Below are 20171 nucleotides of genomic sequence, written 5' to 3'. Positions count from 1 at the left end.
TGACAAAAAGAGAAAAAAGCCTGTAACCATTATCTACAAAAACCCCTCTGAAGCCTCACACCTGGTTGTTTCATTTCTGATAGTTCCACTGATTTTTGTATGATGTTCTATTAATGTTTCACAGAGTAAGCCATATATATTTTCAATATGCATCTTCTGTTGCTGCAGATTTGAAGGCACATGCTTAATGTGGTTTGCATTGCATCTTCAGAGACCTATGCTATATTTTGTCAATAGTTTACTGTAGTAATTCTCATTGCATTTTTTAGGAAGTAAATGGCTTAACTGTAGTTTAAAAATACACCAGCAGCTAATAAAAAAAAACCATTATTTTCCTTCATCTCAACATGCTTGGTCCTTTAAACCTAATAGAAAGTGAAAAGATGATCCTAGTAAATGAAACAAAGAGTAGTGTTCTGATTGAAAGAACATGTTAGGCAACATTTTAGTTGCAATATGTGTGAGGAGGTAGCAGCTATGAGGGAATGTAATGACTGAATTGAGCTTTTCATTAAAGCAGACATTCGTTCTCTTGTTTTTCTGCTGACAGCTTATGTGTCTCTCCTGTCTGAGGACAGCTTGTCTTGCTGTGAGTTCTTAGGTTTATAAATGAAACATTTGGGTGCTGCTGCTGCTTCACCTTTTCCTCTGAGGCTTTTGGCCCCTCCAGCAGCCGTCCCAGGCAGCAGTTGGCCCCTCTGTCTGGTTGCTCACAGCCTGTTCCTATATCTGTGTGCTGTCCAAACCACAATGCAGCTTGAGTTAATTGCCCAGACACTAAAATCCTGCTTTTAATAAGACAGAAAAAGGATCTTTTTTGATTATTTTTTTTCCCAAGGTGATGAATGAAGCAAAGAAAGGAAAATAATACTTGTGCACGAGCTTTGGAGATTGTGTGTGCATATCTGCTTGTTTCTAAGTAGTGCTCGTGACTTTGAGACCCTGGAAAAGTTCACCCAGGGGTTCCTTGCTCCTGTGGGGTTTGCTGACCAGGACATCCCACGAGCTGGCTGTGACTGTAAGAATGCCTTGGGAGCTTCCCTACCACTTGTATTTCCCTGCTTGAAATTACGAACTAGATTTTGTTACCAAGGCAACTCTGTTCACTGACCTATGATATTCACTTGAAAACACTTTTTAAATTAAATTTACTGACACCTGAACACAGTTAAGCCTTTCCTCTGTGGAGGTTAAATGCACATCTAGTATCAACAAAGATGGTATCATTTATGTACACAGAAGTTGAATTAGTCTTTTTGTCTGTTTTTTTTTTTCCCCTCCCATTTTCTGCCTCCTGTGTTTGAAATTCTTCTGTCTCCTCCCTCCCTGTGTCATCCCTCACTGTCAAAGTATAAATGTAAAATGCTTAAATGCTTCCTTACGTGTGGGCTGCTTTGCTGGATGCCTGGAAAATAGTATTTGTCTCTGCTTGCATTCTTAGCACTCTCAAGGACAGAGACTAAACCAGTCTGAAGCTGCACAAAGCGTATAATTTGGAACCATGTGTCACAAAACTTAGAATACAGAAACTCTATAAAAAATAGGCACAGTGACTGTACCTCAGTTCCATGACCAGATTTAAAACAGGTCAGCCCCAATATGCCATTTCCTCTGTTACAGCAAACTCAGAGGCTAGTTAAAACAATCAATAAATAAAATTTAGTGAATCAGCGTGACAGAGATGAAAACTGAGGTACTGATAGTGTCACAGTTACTGTGTTTATGTACAAGTCTAAGTGTCTTGTATTTGCTTCCAGACTACTGTGCTAGTCATCAGCTTTCCCAGAACAGAAATCCATAACCATTTCCCTGTGGTTTTGGAATTTTGTCTGCAGCTTCTCTCTCTGTGGTGTGAGCAGTCATAAAACATTGTGTATTCAGAATGAATTATTTCAGGTAAAACTTAGCTTAAAATAGTGAGCTTAGTTTGTCAGCACTAGCCTGCACCTCCACTGAACTTTTTCGTGCTTGTTCCCATGTTCTTTATACTGTGCTGAAATACTTCCAGCTACTTCTTCCTATCTCCACTCTACTGTTCTCACTCATCCCTGTTCCTCAGCATAGGGAGCTGTATGCTGTTGTTTTAAATTCTGTGTTAAACTTTGTAGAGTTCAGTTGTGACAACTTGCACTGGAGTCTCGTCCTTCTTACCCTCTGCCTTTTCTAAAGGCAGCTGTGGAGAAGTTCCTTGGTTAACCCGTTCAGTCAGCTTGGGACTGTTACCTGGTGTGTGTGTAACACACATAATTATAGTGCTTCTTGGATGCTTCACAAGCCATAAAATATATGACAGTTCAGTTAGAGAATTTTCTAAATTTCTCTGGTTCTGTGGCTTTGCTATGCACAGAGGGGTTTAATAAAATTTAAACAAAGAACCCATTGATTTTCAGTCCCATGTGGCCTTTGAACTCCCTGACCCTCCATGTGAGTTAAGTGCTGTTTGGGAAGGTTTCTTCTGTGCTGGAAGCAGAGAGCAGTCTGTATGCCCTGCTGCTCTGTGCACTGAGAGCAGGCTGTGGCAAGCCAGCTGAAGCAGACATAATATAAAGCTGTAGACATTTGTTAACTAATTGTATAGTTGTGTTCCATGAAGCCAGATTCAGCTTTATAGCTGCTGAATATGTCTGTTGAATTGATGCTGTTTTGTTACCTTCAGTCAGGGATTGGTTGCCCCTCGGCTGGTGGAAGAGTGAAGGGTGTTCTGCTGAGCAGCAGCATCATTTAATGGGTCCTGTTAGCAGCTCTTGCTGTGTTTCAGAGATCTGCACATTTCTCTGCTCTATTTGTAGATATTCTGTTTCTTGCATCAAATGTGGCTGACACTGAACATTTATTCTTTGCTTTCAGTTGATTTGTCCTAGAAGACAATTTTATGACAATTGTGCTTTCTCTTTTCTCATTTTTTCCCCCTCTTTTTTTTTTTAATATAGATATACACACACATCTTGCTGTTACCATTCCTGGGAAATGCTTTTTTAGAACATGTTGAGTTGCTGTTCCCTAAAACCAGAATATCATTCCTGTTGAGCTAGAAATTGCACTTCTTTCCTTCAACATGATTTGTTTAGTTGGAATCTAGGAAAGAAAACAATACAAAGCTTTGCTTTTGTAAGCTTCAGACATGCAAACATTTGTATGTTTGCTTTACTTCAGGCCTATGGGCAGTTTCTGAGATTATAATTTTTTAAATATGTACTTTATAGCAGAAGGATAATTCTGAAGGAAGCAAAATACATTGCTCTATTTATGTCAATTCCTTCCAGAGCCCTTCAAACTCTATTAAAAAAAGAAAATCATGACCCAATACCTCCTACTATTTTTTGTCCTAATTCTCGTTTGAGCTCACCATTACATGGTAAATGGTTAAACAGAGGAGAGTTGTTACATAAAAAGATGTAATTTTACAGGAATTCAAAGTTATGTGGTTCTCATATGCAATGTAGATGTTTGGTGGTTAGAGAGTATCTACAGGGCTTCCTCATAGCATGCATTCTTTTGATTATTAATGTCTTTAGATGTAGGTAGGAAGAATTGCTTCCCACAGCGTCAAATACATTCCTTCCTGAAGAAAGGTGGATGCCAAGGGGAGCTGTTTGGAGGATGAAGGTGGCTGTGCAAGTGCTTAAGTTGAATCAGAGCAAACAGTTTTATTTGATGCTAACAGAATATTCACCTGTGTAGCTGCTTAACATTTAGAAAAACTGGAGCAAAGAGGTGTGTGTGTTATGAATAACAAATCAAAGTTAGAGTAGGTATCTAGAGAAGGGAAAAGTGCAGTCACACTTCTTCTTATTTCCTACTAACCAGCAATTGCTAAAGGCAGTAGAGGATTCCACAGTGGCATCTTTAGGGTGAAAGCAGTTCTCTTACTTATCAGATCTGTACATTGTTATGATACAAGTAGGGGGGGGGGAAAATGGTTTGTCATAAAAATGTATCATACAAGCGAACATCCCTTGAAATTTTCCTTTCTGTTACAACAGGGCAGAGAGAGTATGGACTGTAAGGCCAAATGTATGGGAGCTCCAAGCAAACACAACTTAAAATGTAAAAGCTTTGCAATTTCTTTTCAGATCGTGAATGTGTCACGGTTAGTTGGTGTTGATAACCCCGTGGAGCTGATCTACTTTGTGGAGGACCAAGATGGGGAGAGACTGAGTGCTCTGAAGTGCTCAGACCTGATGAACAGAGTCGATATCCAGCGGGCTGCCATCATCCTTGGATACCGCATTGAAGGCAGCGTTGCACAACGTAAGCCCTGTCAAATCCACACCGATGCCAGCAAAGACAAACTGGAAGGGTGTCTTTAGCTTTGGAAGTTATGGCACTGTACAGTGCCTGCTGTTGCAGTGTTTTGTTCTTGGAATGCTGCAGCTATGACACTCCTGAGGAAATCAGTTTTAGCAGCCTTGCAGTGAGCTACGCGGAGTTGTTTGGCTTTTTAAAGACCCTGCTGAGCTTAGGGTTGCAGCAGGGTCCTTAAGTCAAGCCTCACTGCATTCACTCCATGCTTGTGCTGGAAAAGTACTGTGCTAACTAAAGACCTTCCTGCCATTCTCATCTCATCCTGCTAGTCCAGTATTTCTTTACAGTTTATCTTGCCCAGGAGCTTGCACAGACCCCACAATTGTGAGATGGGAGGGTGCTGGTATGAAATGGGTGTTTCCTTCAGCTGAGTAATGGCAATGAAGTTTAACACAAGTCACTGCTTTTTTGTCTGAGTTACTTTTTCTGTGAAAGATGTACATTAATGGTAGTTGGGGCATTTATTACCTCCACTGAATATGATTGACCTTGGTTTTATTTGTTTGTCCATCAGTATTATATAGTCTATAAATAATATGATCGTCTGATGAATTTAATATAAAAGTAATGTGATTTTTTTTTTATCATCTATACATCAGAATGAATAGGATAGGTCATATAAAGTCATACAATTACTTTATTCAGGAGGCTTGGTATAAAAATGATTTTCAGTAAGTAGCGAAACAGAATACCTACTCAAAATTCCATGTTACAATTAGGAAAGACATTTAAAAGTGTCTTAGGAACAGACAGGTATGATTTGCAAAATACCTCATTGGTATGAATGCTTAATTACCTTTTCTCATTTCTGTGCAATATGGAGGCATGAGCTACATGGTACCACAGGGTATTTTGCCAACAGAACAAGCATGTGTTTGATACTTACAATTCTCTGCAGAAAGAAAAATAAGAAAATAGTAATAATTGTACCATCTGTATGTGTTTCTAAATTTTGTCTCTCATTAAAACAGTTATGTACAGATAGGTCAGTAGCTCATATACATCTGCTTAATATCCATTAATGAACCGTAATGCTGGTTAGAGAGAAGTGAAAGAAGTTGCAAGAATAAATTCTCTTTACAAAAATAATAAATGTTGAACAAACTTCATGAAGTGTTTATAGCTTGCTGTGCGTGTTGAAACTTGTTTCATTTGACCTGACATTAGAAATTTAAGAGTCATAGAGTCATAGAAATCTTTAAATGCTTCTTATTGGAAGAAACTAGACCAAGAAAAGGTTATTTTTATACCAGAAAACATAATGTCATAAATGAGCTGTTAGGTGTATAAAATACAAGAATTATATATTCTTTTAAGCTCTAGGCTCATCATTAATAAAATGATATATAGAAAAAATAGAAATATTCTTTTTAACTTGAAAACATTATTTTTAGAAAGTGCATCAGTTTGACTAGAAATATATTATTGGTTTATATATATATGTATGTATGTATAGTTTTTAGTCCCACATATAATCACTATGCAAAACAGAGCAAATGAAAGTTTTGTCATTTCTTTCAGTTTAGTTTTTACAAGAGGGACTTGCTTGGTTACACTTTCCAGCAGTTTTGTTTTCTGTTTGGGGCTAAAGGATCTCGCACACTGACAGTGGAACAGAGAGAAGAAAGGAAGTAATCAACAATGCAGAACTATATACCTTGGTGGGGGGAGGGTCAAATTGATTGTGATGACAAAATGTTAAGGAGAAGAGGCAGCTGGTAATACTGCTTAAAGCAGGAAACAGGCAGCAGTGTGGGAAAGTCCATCTTACCTTTGCTAGTGGTAGAGTCATTTTTTTTTGGACCCATTTCGCTATGTCAGCTTAGTTTTGGGTTACAGGATGATGTGGCAGAAGTGCATTTTCATTAGTATTTTAAGCACAGGTCTTCAGAAGGTGGGCCAGGACAATCAATCTCCTGCCCCATGCTTCCTGAGCGTGACATACCTTAACTTACAGTGGTATGACATTTCCTGTGATGTACAGCTGGTTTCTGATAAATTCCTTAACTAGCATTTACAAGAACATAAAAATACATAACCTTGAAGTGCCCTCAGTTTAAAAGATAACCACATAATATTGCTGTCTTCCTTTTAACTTTACAGCTGTGGAGAAGATGAAGGAGTCTGCTTCAGAGACACAGAATAGCAACCTCTGGATTATCGTTGGGGTGGCAGTCCCAGTTGCCGTGGTGCTCCTGATTGTTATTATTTTATACTGGAAGCTCTGTCGAACAGACAAGCTGGAGTTTCAGCCAGACACAATGAGCAACATTCAGCAGCGACAGAAGGTAAAAGGGGAAGCTGTGCTGAGAGGAGCTTGAGTATTCTGAGCATAAACGAATGTGAGACTCTGGGGAACACCTGGCATCCTTAACTAGCATGTGTAAACACAGTTTCAGAGCATTCCAGTTCGGGGAGGGGGGGAAAGGAGGAAAGTAGTCTAATGATAGTTGAAGTCAAGAATCCTGTAGTGTTTTATTTATTCTCCTGAGTATATGATACTGCATTAGATAGATCCATCCCTCTGAAATGTGGCCACTGAGGCTGAAAGGAACCTTTCTTTATCACTTCATTTCAAGGCTGTGGCTGGGACTGAATAAGAAGAAATGTAGAGTCTTGAATCACTGACCTTGTTTTCCCCAGAAGGCTGAATTTTTCTTTGGAGAGCTTCTGCTAACCAAAGTTGACAGCTAAAGTGCACCACCCATCATACCTCATGCTGGAACTGGAATTTGCTAGACCCTATCCTGGCTGGTCCATGTTCTGCCAGGTCTCTTTTTGTTGCAGTTGTGAGAGCTTGTTGCAGTACTAGAACGTTCATTAGTGGATCTGTGTGTGCCTGCATAAGTGAGCATGTTGGCCATAGTGCTGGTTAGGATGGTGAGAAATTCAGTGCCCTTGTCTTTTTCTTGCCCAGGACTGTAAATCAAAAAATTTGTGACCCAGGATTTTCACAAAGGATGTATTCAGTAAAAAGAATGATAAAGTGCCTGAAAGGTTATTTTCTTTTTACAACCAAAGAGAACTTGCACGTGTCAGAAATGCTTATTATTGACTAGACCTTCAGAGGCATTAATAAAGGAAAAATAATCTGCCTGTGCTAATCCTGTGGCACTGCAGTCATGTTCTTGCACTGTCACCTCATGTTCAGTCACACAGTTTCCTCCATAATGAGCCTTGTCTGTACACCATGCTCTCTTTCAAGATAATTAATGGTGTGAAAGATGAGAGAAACAGAAAGCGCTTACACTTCCAAAGCAGTCAGAACAAATCAATAGTAACTTCCACTTGCCTTGCGACTGCGGGTTGTGTGTCGGAATCCAGGCTGGCAACAAGTGGTACCTTTTGATGAACTCCACCCCCTGGTACCGTGTTTCACCTCTGCTGTGGTAATATCTAACACAGGTTTTTGACTGAGGAAGTTCCCCACAGTAGTTTTGACTAATTTGAGTAGGGTCATACAGAAGAGGCAAGAGAGGACCATTACCCTTGGTACACTCTTTGATCACATTTTCAGTACCTCTTTGCTGTCACAAGCTTTTTTTTGTAAGGAAGCAGCTGGGTTGTATTGGCTGCAAGGCCAGAAACATCCTTCATATAATTACTTTCTTTTAAGAAAATGGCTCAGTTGCTTTTCCCCACTGCTTCCACAATATTCTTCATCTTAATCATTCATGAGTCAGAAGCCTCAAACTTGTTTATATGTGAGTCTCATTTTGGGTTGCCTGGGGAACCTGTCACTTTGCCTTCTTTGGGGAAGTCGCTGTAAGCAAACTAGAAAGACCCAGCGTGGACATCGAGTTCAATCCTTGTGCTACTGGAGGTAAAGCAATAAAAAGTCTTACATTTTTATCACTTTGCACATCAAGCAACTGGAAGAACCTACTTTGCAAACCATTTCCTCCTTTCCCCAGAATAAAAGCAGTGCTCTGGCTTCCTTGCTATTAGGCTGTCATTGGGATTTCATGTCTTCAAACAGTGGGTTGGAATTCTGGGTCTGAGTAGTGTGTATTTAACCACCACCAAAGACCCTCAGACAGTCAAAACAGCATACATATTATTAGGGACATTTGGTCTGATCCTGCCCTCTAAAATTGTCTCTGTATTTTATACTTTTTATTAGAGTAAATGCAAAGAAGTGATCAAAGGAGTGTCATCATGTGGTCAGGGATTTATGTCTGTAAATAAACTCCATAAAAATGGACTCAGCCTCCCCCTTCCTCACCACAGCCACGATTATTTCCATTCTCTATTTTCAGAGTTTGACCTTGGCACTGAAGGGAGGTGAAAGCCTGCACTACATCTGTAAATAGAAAGATATTTAGGTTAAAGATCTGAGTTTTTATCTTGGAATCTATATGTATAAAAGACAAAGATGCATTTATAGTGTGCTAGCTCTTCTTACTTCTGTTAATATTTAACAAAAAATTAATGTAAATGTAGAGTTTTTCATTAGCATATGTATGGCATATTTCCATACTGGAAATAGAAAACAAGACTTTTCAACCTTGTAATAAGTCTATAATGTGTTTTGTGCTTGAAGATGTGTGTTGATTGGAAGACAAGAAACTGAGACACACATTTCTTGTTCAGCTGAAATCAGGTATCATACTGCACTGGTGGATCTCCAGGGGTGTCACCAGTCTTTCTTCAGTGTCTTTAATTAGCCATTTTAACATAGCAGATCAGTGGGCAGCATAATAACCTTTAGAATTCACAGTAGCCGCTGATAGCAAATTACGTTACCTGTGACTTAAAAGCCTGGAATGGGGTTGGGAGTGAGGAGAAAGCCTGTTTGCTTCATGCTGCAGAGACAAGACTGGAAGGCTGGTTCCTTGGAACACTGAGAGACAGAATTCAGTAGATGTACTGTAAATGCAGATTGCATAAGTAAGCCACAGGTTGGGCAGGAGCTTTTTATTCTTAGTTAGAATCTCTCTTACAAAGTTGCATTATCCTCTTCAGAGAGATTCTTAGACACTACAAATTTTACTGGATTCTGTAGCCCCATATTCATTCTTAGTCATATGTTTCCTTTCTTCTCTTCTTTCACTTAATTGTTTCATTCTGCTTTGAAATTCCTGGATTTTCCCGAAGTGTTTTGATATTCATTCAGACAATACAAGTTTTATTTTTAAACCTTTACATATAAAAGATTACTTTTACAGAGTAGGTATGATTTCTGTGTTCCTATGGCCACCATTAAAAGTCATAAGCTGCCTAACCTCGCAGTCTATCTTCTGATGAAGGAACCCAGTACTGTTATCTGCTGGCAATTAGAGCCTACATGCCTTTTTGGGTGTATGGGATATGGCTGCTTGGGTACACCTTGGTGAGGTGAAGGCCACCAGGTAGTTGTGCTACACAGCAATTCAGTTGTACTGCCAGCACATCATGCCAGCACAGCTAACTGGCTTTGGTACCTTAAATGCTCTGTGGATGCCCCTTTAGACTATTTGGGTCACAGCTGCTCACTTGTGATGGTCAGTAATAGCAGATTTCCCACTTGAGTGGACATGGCTGTGTTGAATAATACCCAGATCCTACGGTGACAAGTCCACAGAGGTACCCAAGATTGCATCAATATTTATGTGCCACAGCAGCCTTGAAGCTGGGCTTGAGTCCAGATGTGCTGCTTGGCCGCACCCTTAAGGCCAGGTCATTCTCAAAGGTAATACAGATAATAGCAAGGATTGTGTTTCTCTTAAGGCAGTGATACAGGGCAGGGTGGACTATACACGGCAAAGGCCTGTTCTGCTCGCTGGATGTACCACTCCACCAGTTTCTGTTCTTTCCATCTGGCCTTCCAGCTTCATTACAGGATCAATGTCCTGCAGACAGGATGGCACAAGGATCCTGCTTAAAAAGGCTCATAATGTTACTTTCTGCAAAGAGTATAGAAAGGGAGCCTATTATTAAGGGATTTTTTACTTATCTGCTGTTTCAGTGAATATACACACAAATACATGGGAAAGAAAACTTTTGTGGGAACTGATGCTAGCAAAACCAGGTTTGATCATAAAGTAAGGAAAAATAAAGGATCTTGAAGAGACTCTGGTTTGCTAATCCATCCTGTTGCGTCAAAACAGGATTAACAATACTTGCAAAACGTTAGGTTTCCTTTTTTATTCTGGAGATTAAATGGGAAAACATGCTTAGATCAAAGTTATTTGTATGCTTTTTAAACTGAGAGTTAAGGAAACAGGGGAGAGCAGTGCATCTATGCAAGATTCATTGGTCTGTGCAAGGATAATTCTTTTCAAGAGATGATACTAAGATATTTAAAGGGCACATCAAATATTCATGACCTGTTCTGTAAGCCATAGCATCCTACTGGAAATTCACCTTGATGTGACCTGGGTTGTTGCATTGGATAAAGATGTCTTTGCCTTGTGAAGTAAAAAGATGCACAAGTGGCATTTTTGAATAACAAGGTTTTCTCTCTTGGCATTGCCTATATCTGCCATAACAGTGTCCCAACCTTTTGCTTATCCCAATTTTTTTTTTTCCGGCAAGGAAGCTGTGCCTTTTGTGGTCAACTGAATTTTTGCCATTGGTTATTTTTCTTCATGAAAAAATTAATTTCTTTAATACCCAAACCATCATTTTGCTCTGTACAGGGCCTCTGATGTTTTTGTGCAAAAACACTCATTTGCTCTTCCCCAAAGAGCAGAAAAAACATTTTACACGTTATCCACAATGGGAGCAGCATCAGCAATACTATTTCCTCCTCTGCGGACATCCAAAATTTAAAATGGAACCTCGTTCTCTAGGGGTTTCACTTTCCCTTCTGTGTACAAGCATTTGAAGAAAAATGTCAGATTACTTCCTATAGCATCTCAGAGATAATTTCAGCTGTAGACAATTATTCAGGGAAGGGCTCCCTGCCCTAATGGCGAGAACTTGACACCTGTGGACAAGCTAATTGGCAGTTTATTTAGAGGGTCTTGGATGTTCCCCTCTAAATGCTGGGTGTGCTGAAGTTATTGCTTTTGCAGTGATAGCTTTGAGTGGCTTGCTCAGTTCCTTGTTTTCCCAAGGGCACATCCTAAAACCCATGGGGAAAAATGCCTACTTCTCCAGTCAGATGTCACTCCTCTCTGGAGCCTTCTGCACCCCACGGTGGTTCTTAGAGACTGAATATGTCGTTCTGGCTCAGTGTCCCTCCTGTGTCTGTTTACCTGTGGCAGAGGTGGAGTGGGTTAGTCCGCACAAAACCTTGGACAAAGTACTGCACCTTCTCCTGGAGCAGCAGCACAGGTAATGCCAGAGCTGGAGGGCTGCCAGTTTGCCTCATGTGCCAGCACACCTCAGCTAAGTGTCATCATCACCTGGGGACTGTCACCAGCCCTTGCATGTCTGCTCTCATCAGCTCACGGTCACAGGTAATGAGTCATGCCTTCTGCAAGATGTCTGAGAGGCACTTGTGTGGGTTTTTATTCCCCCCCTAAGCAGGAATATCTGATCTCCAAATGTCATGTGTCAGGTGTAACTTTACACCTCTGAATTGAGAGTTTTGCTTATTATTGTATGTTCAGTAGACTATCTCTTGGATGTTCCCAAGATCAGAGCCCAGCCCTGCTGGAGGCTAAATACTAGGCTTCTGCTCCTGATGCAAAGAATTCTTGTGATGTTTTGACATCCTATAATCCTTTTGTTCATCTGTATAATGTCGAGGCAACAGCTCTGCATTGCAGAAAAATTCAGTCAAAAGAGACTCCTGTTAAGAAAGGCATCTGACACCAATCTTATAAAAACTACTTGAAAACTGACATGAGTTTATGCAAGAGATTCATGTTTGCATAACAAATATCATTCATTTGTAATAGCTACCTTGACTAACTATCCAAACTGTTGTCTTTTTTTGGGATGGCGTACCGGATCTCCTTCAGAGTCAATAGCTGGATTCTAACAAGGGATGCAGTATTCAACATCTTAATTACTCCTCAACAATACATTTCTCTGATGGCAATTCCTCTGAAAGAGCTCTTTTGTAGTAACTCTTCCTCTGTAATGAGGATTAACTATTCGCAAATGATAGAGGTAAAATACCACACTTAGATATACTGCTTATACAAATAGGTATAAAAAGTAAAATGTCTCCATCTGCTTTCTTAAGATATTTGAGTATCTGTCTTGAGAGCATTCCGAAAGGCCAGCTAGCCCAGATGCCAAAAGAAAAAGCCTAGAGAAGGGGAGAAGGACAGGGCAAGTAAGGACAGGTTGCTTTGCCTTGAGGAACTCTTCAGCCCCCAGTTATTTGTGCCTCAAGGACTGTGTGTAGAAGTGATGATATTTAGCAACCCTCAACATGCTTCTTTTCCATTAACTTGTTTGGTCCTTCTAAACCCGTCTCAGCTGCTGACAGGGATTTCCACAGCATGTTAAATGAAGAACCGCATCATCTTGTTTCATTCTGCTTTTATCCTGCTACTTCTGAGTTTTCTGTGATGTCCCTTAGTCCTTGTATGGGAGGGGACAGGGAACAGCTGATTCCTAGGCATTTCATCTTTGCCAGTCCTGACTTTACAGAACTCTGTCATATTCCCTCTCTGCCATCTCTTCTTCCAATCAGAGGAGACCTTTTGAACTGGCCTTTGAACCTTTGAATAATCAGAACATTTTCTAGTTCTTTTCCATCCTTTTTGAGAGAGGGAGGCTAGAAGTGAACATGCCATTCAAAATGTAGGTGATCAGTGGATTTTTAGTCATGTTTATGTAGTGGTTACTTTTCAAAAGGAGTTAAAAAGAATCTATTTTCAAGATACAGATGAATGTTGTGCCATCCTAAACATAATAAACCTCTGAGAAGAGATTAATACTGGGGAAATAAATTTCTCTCTCCTAACAAAAGACAATAGAAAGTCTACTGTAGAATTTAGCTGTTTTGGGAGCAAGGAAATGCACCAACATTAAATCATTGTTGCCTAAGGTTTTAATGTGCTATCCACTTGCAGTTGAAACTTGCAGTTTCATTTCAGCAGGCGGGATGTTTCTGTAGTACATGTGAATGTACTTTCTGTGCATGTTAAAACCTTTTAAGGTATATAAATGTGTGAATCATTGAACCCAACAAAATACCAGCATGAAAAAGTAAATGAAAATTGCTGACCTATGCTCTATCTTTAAAGTCTTTCGTTAAAAGTGGTAGCACTTTTCTCATTATCTGTAGAGAGGATGTGTGGTATATGTGCACTGTGCAGATGGTGAGAATCATGTTAGAATGTATTTGTTTGCTTCACAAGTTTGGAAAGGAGTTCCCTAAATTTGGAGGTTTTTCATTGGTTGTGCTGTCTCTCTTAGAGGTTGCAGTTGGTGCTGGAGTTGTGTGCGTGGCCTTAGAGGAGTTAATTGTTTAACGTAACTTATGGGTGAAAATCTGGTGAAACACAGACAGCCGTGGCCTGTCTATCCTATAAAGTTGCCTGTCTTCTTCTAACATACTCCTCACACTTCCATCCAACCAGTGTGCAAAGGAACCTCACAAACAGTGATTAAGATAGTATCCACCCAGCGGCATTTCTGTCTGAGGAGGAAAGCTAAAACTGTGTGTGATTCAGGAACAAAATTCTGCCTGTTACAGCAGTTATCTCAGCAGCCTGTGGGCATATATGTACTCAGAGTTATGGGCTTTCAACAACATGATCCCTCTTGTATTTTGTGAAATTTACTGAGCTGTCATGGTAATATTAGTGTGGCAGGAAGAAATGCACAAAGGAGAAGAAGGGGGATGATGAAAATCCATGAGAAGAATCTGTCTGAAGAAAATATTTCAGAACAGGTGTCTTGAGAATTTCAGGCTTTATAAAGTTTTGTAAGTTTGGGGGTTTCTTTTATTTGTTTTTAATCCTTCTCCAGAAGCAAAATTCCTGAGCTGGTATTTTCTGTGGGATTCCTGCTTTCCTTACTATTTGTTTGGTGGTAAGCAGTAATATAGCTTTGACTTTTCAAAGGAGGGAAAAGGAGGTCCAGAGGCTGTACACCAGCTTGTTTTGGTTTTCTGTGCCAGTGCTGGCTGTACAGTGCACTGCTTTTTCCAAGCTCGATGGGAGAAGCCCAAGCAACTCTAAGCATGTTTCTTTTCCCCAAGGACAGGTTTGCTCAACTGCTTTACCTTTTCCCGAAAGGGTAATAGTTGACCAAAGTGCTGTTGTGATGACAAATGGGAGACGACATTTGTATAAAGAAATACTTGATCCAAGATAAGAAAATGGTATTTTGTACATGGAGCCTCTTTTTTGGCCCTCAGGTCTCAAAATCCTGCTTCTGGTTTGAGGCTTGCCAGAGAGGGCACAGGTTGTCACACTGCTGTAGTGGGAGGGTGGTGGCATCCCATGAAAGATGTGATAAATCCAGAGAACTGTCATTGCTCATGCACTTCTTTTTACATACAGACACTGTTACCAAGTGAAGGTATTTAAATTAGAGACTTCTTTTAGTTTTGGTCCCTAAACATATTTTCTAAACCAGCAACGAGTGAAGGAATCCCTCTGCACATTTCTCAGTGATGCTTAGTGTTGAGTTTTTTTTAAAGTAGGCGTGGAAGTAGTTCGGCTTATGGTACAAATAGGTTGCATCATGTCTCATGTCAGAAAAGAGACACAATGACACAAAAAGACCTCCAGGGATACAAGTGGGTCTTTCTTCAGTATTTTGAAGGTGGCTATGGAGTCAGAACTCTCCTTCTATGAGATCTTCTAATATGCTTTTTTGATGAATGAAGGGGTTTTGTGCCTTAAATCAGACCTGCATTATTGTTATTGAATCCCATGTATAAATTATATGCATACTTTACAGGCAGTCCCTGGCTATCATCCCGAAGAGGGTTATGTTGAAGGAGAGCAATGCAGACAAAAATACAGAGGTTGTACTTATGTAGGAATGATAATAGAAAAATGAGCTGAATAAGAAAATGAGACTCTGAAAGGTGAACATGCCTCAGTACTTCTAAATTCTTGCTTATTGGTAAACTGGTAGGTGTTTTGAATATCTTGTGGAACAGTGAACTGCGTCCAGTATGGATGAATGATCCTTGAGGGAAGATCCAAGAAGACTTCTTGGATGAGATAATAGACACATAGTGAAAAAAGAGTTAAAATTAAGAGGATCCTACCAAGCATACATGCAACTGCACATTATTATCCTTTTTGATGCGTCATGGGAGTAATGCAGTGAATTCACGCTAACCTATGCTCTGGTGCCCTGGGGATATGCGCAGGGTTTGGTGGTGTGCATCTCAGGTTGTGAAGGCAGTTGGCAATGTTTAGTAGCTTTAAGCTGTCTTAAATCACACTGACTTACATCTTCAACCCACATTAATTTTAAGAACAGGCTTTTTCATTGTCTTGCTGTGTTTAAGCTTGTACACTTGCCTGTTTTTTTTCTGAAAAGTGTCTTCATCCTGTAACATTCTATGTGCTAGCATGATAGTAAGGTTGTAAGTCAGCAGGACTTCTTTACAGGGATTCTTGTCCTGTTCACAGGTTATGTACTGACACTAAAGTACATTTGTAGTTCCTTTGTTTTCTTAGAAAACAGCCTGTGCTCAATCCAGCTGGCTCTACAAGGAACAAGGCAAGACCATGGTATAAAATCACTAGAAAATTGTCTTAATACATTATTCTTCATATTATGTCCAAATTCAAATGCTGCTTATAGGAACTGCAGAGAGACTACTGACTTAAGTGTATTTCTTTTCTTCTGCTTTCTGCTGAAATTACTCACTGACCTGTGAGCAGCATTTGCTTTCTTTCAACAAACAGGTTGTTGACATTCCTGATGTATCTCTGCATCCAGCAAAACAGTATGTTGGCAACCATTTATATTTCTGTGGCTTGAATCACACTGAAACTATTATCTGCTTTTATGCAATAAGACTTGACTGAGGGGCACAAATTTTGTAGGCTTCTGCAGAAATTATTAGATTTTTCTGTGAATTGAGCTTCAAATACTGGTTTGGGTTTTTATTTTTTTCTTTCAGTCTGTAACAATAGAATTAAAACACTCTCTTGGCTTACCAATATGAAATCTTCCTCTAAGATTTTGGCAGGCTCTGCATTTGTATAATAATATAATTCCTTATGAGTGCAATAATTTAGACGTGTTCATTTTGGTGGTAAGCTTCAGAGTAGTTTCTCTCCTTCCCTTTCACAAATATATTAAGATAAATGAAAACCTCTAACAACTTACATTTAAAACAAGAAATCTTTGCCAAGACTGGTTTTGTGCAGTCCTGGGTAAAGGCATCTGAGACTTGAGGTACCTGAACAAGTAACAATATCAGCACAACTTAAAAAGTGCTCTTAAAAAGCTACTGCGTTCTTTTCTTGGTGCTGATTAATATATGAGTAGTAGGTGGCTGATCCACACATGGTATCCTGACTGCCAGTCCAAGATGAGCAGAGGTAATGCAACCTGTTACATAACTTGATATAAAGAAAAGAAAGAATTCAGCAGGTGGCACACAGAAATTTGTACAAAAATGTTGGAAACATCTTCAGTCAAGAGTAACACCATTCATTTCACTGAATCGGGTGTCTGGTCTTGCAGAAAGCAGAGTTGTGGTTCAGCATCCTTCAGACACTTCTCACTGAAAATGTGGATTTTGGCTGCTATCAGGTCTCAATTAAAGTCATTATCTTGCTGTGGTCTACAAGGAGATGTATGAGAAGCGTAGATTTTTTTTTGTAAAGAAAACAAAGCAGGCTTATATCAATGTTATTTCTACAGTAGTAATCCTATTAGTATTTCTATTTTTCAAATAATATTATTTTTAATAAGTGATTTTATCATTTTTTTGAGGACCATCTTTTCGTATTCAGTCATGTATCATGTTGTATATATGTCTGTATTGTCACATTTTTCTGTCATGTTTTTTTCATTCATATGCACAAACATATACACACGTTGGATAGAGCTGGTAATACCAACTTAAGTTGTTTTAGGTGGAGATTTCTAGAAATATTTGGCTGTACAGAACTCTGCAAGACTTGAAGCATTCAGGCCATTCCCATTCAAGTATCAGTTTCATATTGAAACTATTTTTTAAGATGAGAAGAAGAGTTTGTTTTCCAAAGAACAAGGTTAAGAGAAAATAAAAAGCTCTGTCTGAAGTTTGGAAGTTGTTGTGGAGAAGCTCTAGTGCGCATTCTGAGCCTTAGGGGGTGCAGGGTGTGGAAGGAAAGGGAACAAGAAGGTTGTTTGGTATGAGGGAAATGCTTTTGCTGATTCTGTGGGGAACTACTAGTTTCTGACTTAAGTTTTAAAACTTTAGGAAAATGTCTGCATGGGGTTGACAAAGACTTGTTAGAGATTTACCAGTTAAATTCCCAGAGGGTAACACCAGTTCTGCACGTGCAAGGTCTGTAGAGCTGTACCGTAAATCTGAGAGGGTTTATTCTCTGTTATGTTACGCAGAGCTTGTTATGACACCAGGTGTTAAAAGTATAAAGAGTGATGAGCCTCAGGTTCTTGGATGCTGCAAATGGGTACTGGCAGCTGGCAGGCAGAGGGAGAGGCAGGAGAGTGGGGTAGGGAGAAAGGTTCTGCCTGTCAAGGAAGAGTAAGACCAACTGAGGAGTTCACCTAGCTCCAACTTAAGGAAAATATAACTATAGGTTCTGTGGTGCCTGGGGTGGTGATAAGCTGAGATTGGCCTGTCCCCTGTTGCCAGCAAGTGTCCCTGAAACCCTAAAGTCTTAGCCACCCCAGCTGTAAACATGCATGAAGGACTCACCTTGCATTCCCTTCTCCTTTCACTGTGTGTTTGCCAGCTTCTGCATGAAATGAGATGGGTATCCTGGTTTTGCAAATAACATTCTTACATTCTGCCCAACTTTGACTAATAGCAGAAGGCCCAGCATATGCCAAGGATCCAGCAGGCTGGGAGGGAGCAAGAGAGTTCCTGTGGAAGAACTGAACTTAGGATGTTCTAACTCGAGACCTTATTGCAGTGCCTGTGTGTGAGAGGATCCAGTTGTGGTTGTTTCAGATAATCAAACTGCCATTTCTTACAGTGTGAGTGCTGGTCTTTGCAGTACTAACAGCCTTTTAATTCAGCTGCTGTGTGGTCTGTCTGCAGATAAACATTTGTGGATACATATGCTGTGGCGTATGTGCATGTACGCATAAATATATCTGTTCCCATGACTGTGCTTAGATGAAAGGTTATGTTGGACTGCAGCTAGGAATAAGACTATTCAAAGTTAAAATATGAAAATTTTATATTTTTGTATGTTTTTTTACTCCCAGACGGGTTTACAAACTCAGTCTGCTGGAGTGACTCTGAGATAGGTTGAAGTTCATGCTTCAGACATGCAGCATTCTAAGTAAAGCCATACTGGTAAGTCCAGTATTCCTGGAATGTTTGTCTCTTCAGTTGTCCTTGCCCACCCCACCCATCACACTATTCAAAAAACAGTAATAACTTGGCAGGTTGATAAGAAAAGGGTAGAACACCACCAGACTTTTTTGTGGAAGAACTGTGCCCAGCACATGGTGAGGACTGTCATCATCTTTGGAGCCAAGGGGGCTGGAGTCTGTGGAGGGGAATGTAGTGAAGTAGAGGATGTGATCATCAGGAAGCATCAGCAGGCCTGTGTGGGCAGGAGGGGGGTGTATGAAAGGGGTAGAAGAAGGGAAGCCACTGAAGGTTCAAAGGACAACTGTCATACTGAGGAATATCTTCTAGGAGAATAGACATAGCTTCAGACAGGCCGTAAGTGAGATGGGGTACTAAGAAGTTTCAATAATCACAGTGGTGCAAACTGGCCATATAATTCCGATAGCAGAAGTGGAAAGTTGTCTTCAGAAGTATTTGGTGGAGGGTGTAAGGATCATACTGGGGTTTTGGTTTGTTTTTTTTTAAGTAAGCAAGATCCTGAAGACAAATGTTTAACATCTGAAGGGGGGAAATTTCAGGAAGGCTTCACTAGATGACAGTGACTCAAAAAAATGGAGACACAGTTACACCTTCACCTAGTGTAGCTCCCCAGTGCCTTTTTGAATCTGTAGTTGCAGTCATTTGCATAAATTCAATGACTGAATCACCCATAATGCTGACTTGAATGGACTGTTGTAAAGCCCAGGACAAATGGGTATAGTGGAAGACCTCCAGATCTGTTCAAATAACAAGCTTACTCATTTGGTGAGAAATGAACTCCAGAACCTCAACAGATAAACTGCTGGATTTTACAGAAGAGCTTTTATTGCCATCTACTGGTTTAAATAGGCGGCTTGCTCGACTGCATCGCCCTTTCTAAGAACCATTTGGAAAATGTTTGCTTACTGAGAAAATATTTTGAAGAGATTGTTTCAGAATATTCCTCAGGCGAGCTTATCTTTGGCATGATATCAGAGGAGTCTGTTTGCAGTTAGCTGTGTTGGCCTGCCAAGCTTTATGAAAGGGGGTTCATTTAAACATCTGGAACCTGACGCACCCATAAATGCACTCCAGCACATGCTTCACTTTGCAGGAAATCAGCTCTAGGAACACACAGAGGGTTTTGTACGTGTGGTGTGCAGCAGGTTGTGTGTGCGTGCACGTCAAAAACTGGAGTTGTTTCTTCCTGCTTTCAACTTCCAAACTACATAAAATTGAGTGGGGTTTGAAGAAAAACTTTCTCTTAATTAGTTCTTCAGATTTTCGAGTTACACCAAAGACCCCAAAAAAATCAGCAGAGAGCTTGAAACTTGGAGCCTTGATTAAGTCTGAATCATGTCATTGGTAAGGTGAGATTAGCTTTTTTTATAAATACAGTTATGAAAGTAAAAGGCTGAATTCTGTGTCTTTCTCAAGCAAGATGCCTATTGAATAAGATCTTTGGGAAAATTTCTCTAAATTCCAAAGCCTTTTGTATATTTTTCTG

General features: G+C 39.9%; 1 protein-coding gene across 4 annotated transcripts in view; it reads left to right on the top strand.

The window, feature by feature from the left end:
• The window catches only part of KIAA1549 (KIAA1549 ortholog), a 148112-nt gene that overhangs the window by 99875 nt on the left and 28066 nt on the right, over positions 1–20171 (top strand). For all 4 annotated transcript variants that reach the window (XM_042051281.1, XM_042051283.1, XM_042051280.1 and 1 more), the window contains exons 9-10: positions 4074–4251; positions 6409–6593. In XM_042051281.1, the coding sequence (XP_041907215.1) occupies positions 4074–4251; positions 6409–6593 (363 nt within the window). The remainder of the gene's footprint in view (positions 1–4073; positions 4252–6408; positions 6594–20171) is intronic.

Source organism: Corvus kubaryi, unplaced genomic scaffold (genome assembly GCF_017639235.1).
Source record: "Corvus kubaryi isolate FWS band 111438036 unplaced genomic scaffold, C.kubaryi_AGA036_p1.0 74, whole genome shotgun sequence".
NCBI lineage: Eukaryota > Metazoa > Chordata > Aves > Passeriformes > Corvidae > Corvus > Corvus kubaryi.
Note: the sequence above shows the minus strand (reverse complement) of the source record. Positions and strands in the feature narration are given on the sequence as shown.